General features: G+C 33.0%; 1 protein-coding gene across 1 annotated transcript; it reads left to right on the top strand.

Annotated features, from left to right (window-relative positions):
* Window positions 1-6,088: 6,088 nt before the first annotated feature.
* Window positions 6,089-6,960, top strand: LOC121987463 (microsomal glutathione S-transferase 3-like). The gene is made up of 4 exons (XM_042541241.1): window positions 6,089-6,275; window positions 6,365-6,440; window positions 6,520-6,692; window positions 6,768-6,960. The coding sequence occupies exons 1-4, from the start codon at window positions 6,163-6,165 to the stop codon at window positions 6,850-6,852; spliced, it is 447 nt and encodes a 148-aa protein (XP_042397175.1). The 5' UTR covers window positions 6,089-6,162; the 3' UTR covers window positions 6,853-6,960.
* The last annotated feature ends 3,736 nt before the right edge of the window (window positions 6,961-10,696 follow it).

Below are 10,696 nucleotides of genomic sequence, written 5' to 3' on the forward strand. Positions count from 1 at the left end.
GGGGTAGGAGGATAGGTGTACTCCGACAACATCCCGTCCACTCGGTCACTCATCAAGAGCAGTGACGGCAGAGTGCACGGTTGTTATAGCCCTACCCACTGGGTCTCACCATTGTGTGAGATGGCTGACTGGCGTCAGGGATGACCATGTCATTGGCATCATATGCATTTATACATTTACTGATTGTGTTTGTTGCATTTATATGCTGTATTTGGATGGATGCATATGTTTGACATGCATACAGGATTTATGATACTCTTGGTCTGACGACCTGACTATTCTGATAGGAGGCCCTGTTGAGTACAGTTCTCTTTAGCCTTTTCTATTGTACATCTTCCAGCTTTTGTCCAGGAGACTGTACTCCATAGTTATTACCATTTGTTATAGTTTACTATACATGTCAACTAGGTATTTGCTGAGTTGTTAAACTCACCCCCGTGGACACTATCTTTTTCAGGTACCAGGTTGTTTATGGAGTCGCTTGAAGTATCTTGTCTACTGGTCCCCACATCACATCAGAAGACCTGTCTTCGCTTTTGTTTATTTCTATTTTGGTATATGAGATTTGTGTATTTAGCATTTGTGTTCCGGTTTTGTTTCTGGAGTGTTGTGTTGTTGTGTGGTGTAAGCCTAGCCGGCTAGCAGTCTTCATTTTTAGTTTGTATGTGTGTCCATTGTATTTCCGCTGTGTTTGGTTCTGGTATAGCCGAGTGGACTGTTAGTTTTACATATAACTGTGTGGTTGTGTTTTTATTGTATCAGCCGAGTAGACTGCATATAATTGCGTGGTTGTGTGTATATTCCAGCCGCCTGTGGCTGAGGTATATTGTGCATGTAGAAATGATTCAGATTGTCACCCGTACAGGGGAGATGTTGCCAGAATTTTCTCTGGCAGCGACTCCTCTGGGGCGTGACATAGCTTCTCATCCCTCGAACGTCGTGCATGTCCTTCTAGTCCACCGGTGTACTCTTCTGCAGCACCTCATCCCTCAGACGCACCGAGTCCATCGGCTCTCTCCTGTGTCGTCCTTCTCGCTAGCTACGTCTTCCGCTTGACTTCTTGTGTTCCTAAGTTCCTACACACTTAGACACAAGGATTAAACACAACATGAACTAACTGAACTTAGTTGACCATATCAAAACTACCCTAAGGTTCTAACACCAACGACAATCCATCATCCATAGCCTTCATTTAGTTTCAGCGATTTTGATTTTCAGAAATCCAATTTTTCATTCATTGACAGCTTATAATTACTCTTCACTTGCTTGGGAGGTTTCTCGAGCATACTGAGCTCTTTAGGACTAAGCTTGAAGCTGAAGTTTTCTCCTTCGACACTATGAGAAGTATTCTTTGTGGTTCCTTATGTGACGACAAGGGGAAGAAGTGTTGAAGTGTGATTAGAGATTAGGGATGTTTTTGTTCTTTTAGTTTCTAAATTTGTATTGATGCAATTCTGTTCTTCAATTTTTATTCCTGCAATTTCAATTTTGTTTTTAGTTTCTACACTCTTCGATACTATAATTTTTGTTCTCAGAATCTTGTTTCAGCAGTTTCAGTCTCTACAATTCAAATTTGCAATTTTTGTTCCTATAATTTAGTTCTTAGATCTTGTTTCTATTAACCTAGGTTCTGCAATTGAGTTCTTCATTAGTTTTAGAACATCCTTAAAATTTGATCAGTTGATGTCGCAATCTAGCATTGCTTGATTTAGTTTAAGTTTAGTGAGCTGTAATTTGTTTCTCAAGTGTCAATTAGTTCGAATTCTATTAAGGAATAGTTTAATTAATGGCAGAGTTGGATTTCAACTTGTAGTGGCTTAATTTCCACGATTTTAGTTTGCATTGATTAGTTGTTCTTCTCTTTTGTTGATTTAATCTTTAAGCCTAGTTATTTTTTTAAGATCCTTAGGGTTAGATTCATTCATGTTAAGTAGTTTAGATTTTTGTTAGGATTTAAATATTGTTTTGGATTAGATTTAATCAATTCTCATGTACTTTACTTGTTTGTATTTTATTCCTTAAGCTAGATTTTAATCCAAAAACCAAACAATCCCCATTTTTAAGATGAAAACCCAAAAATAGTTTTGAGTCTAAGACAAACATCCAATTATTAGTTTCTCGAGAGATTCAACCCTAGGCTCTTTATTACAATATCTTAGTCTAGTTATGGGGTTCATTGGATATAAATTGTTGATTGGAAGTTTGCTCATGACACTCATTGTGGACCATTATCACCGCCTATAGCTTGGAGATATCCTGTCGTTGCCTGATCCTAAAACTAGAAAAATCACATTGAGAAAGCAAATCACGAAATCTGAAACATGGAAAATAGGTCTCATAAACCTGTGGCTTTGATACCAATAAACCATCATGCCCTGAGGGAGTCCTTGCCCGATAAACAGATAGCATCTCCCCATTATGACAACATATAAAACCTAGATATATGGCCACAAGGTAATAAAAGATAATATCTACAGTCCACATGGTTGAAAATAACAACCATGCGGTATAATATGCAGCCCACACGGCTGGATTAAAAAAAATGGAAAACATAAAGTAAACATATAAACGCAAAATAACTGACTGCTAGTCGGCTCGACTTGACACAATAACATCAAAATAAATATAAGACCGTCGAGCAGATGCTAGTAGCGACTTCTACTATAGAGGAAGAGTTGGTAGCATGCTATGAAACATCTAATCACGAGATTTGACTGCGGAATTTTATCATAGCATTGCAGTTCATTGATGACATTGATTGGCCACTGAGGATCTATTATTATAATAAAATCATAAAACTTAATGCCAAGAACAACCGTAATTTATCGAAATCTAAGCACATCGAAATCTAAGCACATCAACATCAAGTTTCTAGTAGTTAAAGAAAGAGCTCAAAGTCGTCAGGTCATGATAGAATACATCAACAGAGATTCGATGTTAGTCAATCCACTCACCAAAGGTTTGGTATCTAAGGTGTTTCATTATCATATTGTGAATATAAGAGTTCTTCTTATAGAAGAAGAGCTCATTTAGTGAAAGTCTGTATTTATTTTATTATTCTAAATTTGATAATAAAGACAAATATTTTTGTTTTGATATTTTACGTACTTAAAGTTAAATATTTATGGGATTTTATTTATTTATTGGACAACCTGAAATATAATATCATGATTTACTACTGCTGTTTAGCATTTGATATTTGTAAATGTGATATATATTCCTTTTGGAATCATAAAATTTGGATCATGATTTGCTCTTGCAATTTAGTATTTGTAAATATAATTTGACCTCTTTTGAGGTTAATTTAGAATCAGTTGAAAATTGACATGCATTGATCACATTTCATATAATTTCTACACTATACATCCACATATTGATCTATGTCATTAATAGCATTGATATTGTGATTATTGTTAGGGCTTGTTATTATCATATACAGTAGCTATATCATCTTTAGTTCTATACCAATGAAGTTTATTGACCAGATTGTTTATAGGGATATCTTGTATCCATAAAGTTTGATATCAACTAAAGTTTTACTTGTATTTCGCATACAACTCACATGTAACCTAAATGGGAGATTGATGAATTTTGTTATCCCTATTAAGTGAATTTATTTGTAAGTTAAACATGTTAATACAATTTGAACATTTAAAGTGATCTAACTTATGTTTATTAGATTTTGGGTTATTGGATGTAAGTTCAATAGGTAGAACCCTATAGTTCAATCCATTATCATTTATGGGCTGATAACAGATTGAATTCCTATATAAAGGGGAGGTTCCCAAGGGTTAGGATAATCTTGACGAACCTCTTTGTTCCTCCATTGATCTAGAGTATTTCGGCACCGTCACCCCTAAACCCTTTGGAAGGCTTTCCTCTTTTTTTTCACTATATCTTCTTCCATAAAGATCAAGCCATCGACGTTAAGACGAGGATAATAATTTTTCAATTAAATTCTTTATCTATTGATTGATGTATTACTTTGCTATGTCATATTTTTTATTTGTTACGTCATGTTTTCGGTTGAAATTAGATGTTCTTATTGTTTTTCCTATTTAAATTTTTATTTAATTGTCTAAATCCATGTGGCTTACATTTTACCCGAACCAACAGTAATCACATGTTACAATATAATAAAGTATTGTATCTATAGTAATTTTAACTAAGTGATTATTTTAATATATTAAAGCAGTTATTCGTAACTATTATGATAATATTAAAATAAAAATATTTTTAGTATCAAAAATATGTCAGAGCGTCCTACTTTTTGTTTTTTTTTTAATAAGGTCTTGTTCACTAAACAAAGGATCCTTTTAATGATTCCGCTAATTTGAAGTGCTTAATTTAAGTCCTAAAAAGTTTTGATTTACCCTGCACATCCGTGTGCATCTCTCATGTACATTCTTCGCATGTTCAAGGCGTCTCATATCATCTAAGACGTCTCGTTTTTTTTTTTGTGTGTTTTAAGTTCCGGTCGTATCAATAAAATTTAACTTTTAAAAAAAAAAATTAAGTTTAGGACCGTAAACAAGTTATAGCATTAAGCGTAAAGAAAAAATTTAATCGAAAAAAAATTTAGATGGACAACGTAAAATGTACATAATTTCAAAACTATATATATCAGGGTAAAATGTACATAATATTAAAATTATATATATGATATATTATTTGATGCCCCGCTCCTAGGGCATAGTTGAGTTTATGACCGTAAACAAGTCGAGCCGAATCGAGCTTTAGGCTATTTAAAGTTATTTAATAAGGTAACTGAATCGAGCCGTGCTTAAAATGAAGCAAGCTTTAGAAATAATTATTTAAGTTTGACTTGGTTTATTTTTTATTAGATTAATCTTATTTGAAAAAAAGGTAAATCCACTACCTTAGCAACCCCCTAGTGCCGGCCCCACGGATATGGAGGGAGATACATGCTGATACACATGCAATAGACGCATAATGGGGTAAACCCTAGGTCGTCAGTTCTTGAGAATCGACCGATGGCCATTACGCCAAAGATGGTGGATTAGCTTGACCTTATTTGAAGTTTGGTTTGAACTTGATTCGTTTCAGTGTTATCGAGCTCTCAATTCAAGCTTGGTTTAACCTTGACTTGAGCTTGGTTCAAACTTGGTTCGTTTAGATATTATCGAGCTCTCAATTTAAGCTTGTATGATTGTTTGAAACTTTTAGTTGTTTCGTTAATTATTGAGCTTGATAATTTAAATTTATTTTTTTTTATTTTATTATTTATTTAGTATATTGAAAAGAGTTTTATTAATGAATATCATTTGTGAACATTGTTTATCAACGTTATTCACGAACATTATTTACAAACATTGTTCATGAGCGTTAACGAGCTGAACATACATGTGTTCAAGGTTGTTTGTTTAGTTTAACATTCTGTTCAAACTTGTTTATTTAATTAATCTAGTATATATTAAATAAATATAAGCAAGCTTTTACTAAACTGAACACTAAGTTTGTTCACGAATATTTAATTTATTTACAATCCTAGTTGAGTTGGCTACTACGGGTAGATATTACTACAATGGATAGGGACAAAATATCGATAAAGTCGAGAAAAATATTTTCCTTGTAATGATAAAATTTATTTTTTTAATATATTTTTTTACAAATGACCGTAGGACTAATGGTATAGAATTAATAGTGTGACAAATTCTATCTTTTTTTACTATCATATTATTCAACATTATAGAATTAATCGTGTGATGAATTCTACCTTTTTACAATAATATTATTCAACATCTCGTGTATGATTTCGTCCATAATTGACTCGTATTTTTGGGCGCTCCCTCCACTCAATCGGACAAAAAGGAAGGATAAAAAAAAATCAAATAGTATTATATGTATATGATGCGTGTAAATTGAACTCTGTTCTTGAGAAATGCACCTGCCACCGGTTGTGTGTACAATTTCTCTACTAAGCTTCTGTATATTTAGACACGCACAGAGTTTCTACGAGAAGAAACCTGCACAAGAATTTGGTCCACAATAAAAAAAAAAGATAATAAAGCGGTGTGCTTTGGTTGTAAGCGAGAGCAAGGGATCTAATTCTACATTTCTTTTGCCAGTTTTTTTAACCAAAATTTTGACTACCAAATCGGCGCAAACGGAGAAGGAGAAGAAGAGAAGGGGAATTCAGCCATGGGGGTTACCTTCGAGATCCCGAATGAGTACGGCTTCGTCGTTCTCGTCCTCGTCTCCTACGTCGTCCTCAACGCCTGGATGGCGATCCAAGTCGGCAAGGCGCGCAGGAGGTAATCAATCTACCATTCTTCTTCTTCTTCATTGATCGCCGACGAGGTCGACGATTAATCATTCTTTATGTTTTCCTTTTGGATGGCAGGTACAATGTGCCCTATCCCTCCCTATACGCGATCGAGTCGGAGAACAAGGACGCCAAACTCTTCAACTGCGTCCAGGTCTCGATCTCCTCCCAGGATCAATAATTTCGCTACCATTTACTCCTACTTGTTATTGGATCGCTTGATTGGGTGGCAGAGGGGGCACCAGAACTCGCTGGAGATGATCGCAGTGTTCTTCGCCACGCTTCTGGTGGCCGGGCTGCAGTTCCCGGTCGCCGCCGCGGCGATCGGCGCCTTATACACGGTCGCGCGATGGTTCTACTTCAAGGGATACTCCACTGGCGTGCCGGAGAACCGCCACAAGATCGGGTATTTGTTCTCTGCTTTCGATGATTGATGCGCCTTCTCGATAAAAAATTTCGATTTCTTTTTTCCATTCTGAAGGTGGCTTAGCTTCTTGGCGATCTGGGGGCTTATAATCATCACGGCGGCGATGGGGATAAGCTTGATCGTGAGGGATCTGCTGTGATGCTGCTTTGGTTTCTTGGCGGTGCAATGAGCATATTGTTCGTTTTTTTATATTTTTTATGTCAGGTATCCATATGGTGTTCGTTAAGTTCGATTCGGTTCGTTTCCATTCTCTTCGTTGGATTCCTTTGCCATGTGTGCGGTAAAAATGGTTCTGCCAAAAGAAAGTATATATTTGCGTAACGATACGATATTATCTATTTTAGATTTAATTTTTTTTAACGTGAAATTTTGATTGTATCCTAACTAAAAGACTCTAAATAAATTTCACTCATTCAATAGTCAAAAAAAGAAGGATCTTGAAGCCATCGATCCGTCAATCTAAGACCGAAAACACTACCTACAAGTACCAGGATAATGGCACAACGATAAAGTGTCTTTTTTATTTTTAGATATTTAAAAAACGAGTCTCAATTTTAAAAAATAAGTTTTAATTTTAATAAATTAATGGATAAATTTTTTTCAATGAATGATTACTATAAGAATGTTGGACTAATGAGTTGTCTGCTACGAATGCTTTTCAATTTATCTTAATGACGGATAAAAAATTTTCATAAAAGAGCCGATCATTCATAGGTTCGTCAGCATTAATTGAATATCTGATGTCAACTAAAAAATATAATAAAAAAAATACTACCAACAATCCCACGAGACGATGACACAACGACGGAATGAGTTCTCGATTTCTTAAACATATAACGATCGAGTTCCAGACATCAACTGTGAGTACTTCCGGTTACTCTAAGGTCATAGAGATCCTAAAAATTAAGTATATGCATTAAAAAAGAAAAACACTACCTACAAATATAAGGTTTGTTTGGTGGTATTTGATTATTCATTTTCAAAAAGCAATTTTTTCATCTCTAAGGTTAGAGGGATCATAAAAATTAAGCATATGCATTATCAAAAAAAAAAACCACTACCTACAAATTTTGGTGGTATTTGATTATTCATTTTCTAAAAGCAATTTTTTCACAAAATATAAAATAAATATTTAACATTTTTTACTAACATGTTTTTTTAATTTAAAATATTATTTTATGAAAAATAAAAACTGAAAATAAATAATTTTTTTTAACCATTCCATCCATCACGTTGTGTCAATAACGTGAGATGGGTTGACGAGGCTCCTACAACAATAAATAATTCGCCAAAAGTAAATTTGTGGAAGAAAATGGATAAAAGTATAAAACTTAAATAGTAGTCTTAAATTTTATAAATTATCAGGAAAATGTTTTTTCCCCAAAAATAAAATTTATTAGATATTTATATCTAAAATATCCTTTATTTCATATGGTTGGAGTTGTTATAATATAAAAATTTTATTATTTTTTTTAATAAAATATTCTTATATTAAAATATTCTTATATTAAAATATTCTTATATTAAAATATTCTTTACCGATTTAATCAAAATTTTTTAACCTCCATTAAAATTATTTTATATAGATTAAGTAATTGTTATACAATAATGGCTAAATTCTAAACCCCTACTAAATAGTTGCTACACAATCATAGATAAATTATAAATCCTAAATTTTAAATTATAAATAAAAAATTTTAAACATTATTATATCAAAATAATTTTTATTAATTTAATTAAAATTTCATTAAAATCACTTTAAATGGATCAAAGAAACATTTTAAAATAGTTATATAAACTATTAAGTATCTTTTACATTACTAAACAGTAAACACAGTGTTGTATTAACAACTAATTATAACTACAATAATAATACTGAAAATAAAGAATAATATTATATTAACTACATAGTAACTTCTACATAGTAAAGATATTCTTGTAAAGTGGAATCTCCTTTTATTTGTTTTTTAATAAAGCAGCATAATTTAGAACATCTTTTTAACTTATCTTTTTTATTTTTTCGAGTTTATAGCTCTTCCTTCCACGATGGATTTGCTTCCGGTAGTTCTATATTTGCCGATCTTTTCCATGCAACCATTAAATATAGACTGAGGATCTCGATCATAAGTTGTGGCATTTCTTCATTTTAATTTGCATTCTGTCTCTTTTATGCTCACTTTATTTCAGCAATGCCGTGCTTTTTAGTTGATTGACTAACCCCGTCACGGCCTTCCCAGTCCACTGTACTTTGTTGAGAAGACCTCCTCATCTTCTTCTATATTGACTAATAGCCTGACGATCGACCAATGTGGTGCACATTTTTATAGATATATAGAGAGAAAATTGCTATGCTAAGTGATTCATCGTACATGACCGTGAGCAAAATCCGACGCAAGTTATCTGACACGGTCAAAACTCAATTTTTTTAATTCCTCTCTCTCATCTGTATACAATAATTTTTCTCTCTTTCCTCTTTAATAAAAATAAACAATGTTTCTCTCTCATAGGATTGCATGCAATAATTATTATAGTACTGATTTTTAAAAATGGTGTAGATATTATAACGTTGTAGTAACTACTATATAATAACTGCTACATGTTGTAGCAGCTACTATGTAGTAGCTGCTAATAACGTGCAGTAGTTATTATATAGCTACTGCGTTGTAACAGCTATTGTGTTGTAGCTGTAACAACGTGCAACAGTTATTGTGTATATACTACGTTGTAGTAGCTACTGCACCGTTGTAGCAACTACTGCACCGTTATAGCAGCTAATATATACTAACTGCTACAAGTTATAACAGTTACTGCACAATTGTAGCAGCTACTGCATAGCAACTGCTATAAGTTGTAGCAGATACTGGCATAGTGACTACTACAAGTTGTAGCAGTTACTACACAATTGTAGTAGTTACTGCACAGTTATACCAGCTAATGTACAGTTGCAGCAACTACTACATAGTAACTGCTACAAGTTGTAGCAGTTACTGCATAATAATCGTTACAAGTTGTAGCAGTTACTGCATAGTAACTACTACAACAACTTATAGTAGTTACGGCATAGTAGCTGCATCAACGTTATAACATCAGTACATGTAATAATAGAATAGAGAAGATACAATTTTATTTTAATTTAAGAGAAAAGAAAGAAAAGTTGTTACATGTATATGAGAGAGAAAGATTAAAAAAATTATGTTTTGACCGCGTCAGATAGCCCATGTCAGATTTCACTCACGATCGCGCACGAAAAGTGCTTAGCATATCAACTCTCTCTCTCTCTCTCTCTCTCACTATATATATATATATATATATATATATATATATATATATATATATATATATATAGGATCAAAAGAATTTATTCCGAAATACCAAATGAAAGTAGATCGTTTTTTTTTTATTCTCGAGGAAGTGCATATTTTACCTGGATCTTCATTTATATATATATATATATATATATATATATATATATATATATATATATATATATCCGAGATGTTGCGGACCTTTTGCCGCGTACCCTTTCGCCACATGCCCTTTTGCCACGTGCCATTTCATCGTGTGCTCGTGCGCACTCTGCACCTGGATTCTGATTATTTTATTTTTTATATTAACATTTCTTTTAAAATAATATTATAACCTGTGAAATCTAAAATATTTTTTTTATCTTGAACACTATAATCCAAAAGGAAAGCTTAAATCATAAAGGGAAAATCTTATTGCTTAAATACAGTATAACCTAACCATTAAATCGTAAAATCTTAAATGCTAAATACATATAATATACCCCGTGAGCATTTTAAATTTTAAATTTTAAATACTATAACTCAATAGGGAAGTCTAAACTCTAAAGGAAAAATCTTATTTGCTTAAACTCATGATAACCCAACTTTTAAATCATAAAATCTGCTTGAATCTAGGGTGCTTGGATTGATTCAGCCACCCTTAGTCTACACAAGCACGCGACATTTCAACCGCAACAA

This window comes from Zingiber officinale, chromosome 5B (genome assembly GCF_018446385.1).
Source record: "Zingiber officinale cultivar Zhangliang chromosome 5B, Zo_v1.1, whole genome shotgun sequence".
Taxonomy (NCBI): Eukaryota; Viridiplantae; Streptophyta; class Magnoliopsida; order Zingiberales; family Zingiberaceae; genus Zingiber; species Zingiber officinale.

Coding starts and splice junctions, on each gene's coding strand:
- LOC121987463 (XM_042541241.1), top strand. CDS start 6,163: ATGGGGGTTACCTTCGAGATCCCGAATGAGTACGGCTTCGTCGTTCTC. Junction 6,441..6,519: donor AACTCTTCAACTGCGTCCAG/GTCTCGATCTCC, acceptor ATTGGGTGGCAG/AGGGGGCACCAGAACTCGCT. Junction 6,693..6,767: donor GAGAACCGCCACAAGATCGG/GTATTTGTTCTC, acceptor TCCATTCTGAAG/GTGGCTTAGCTTCTTGGCGA.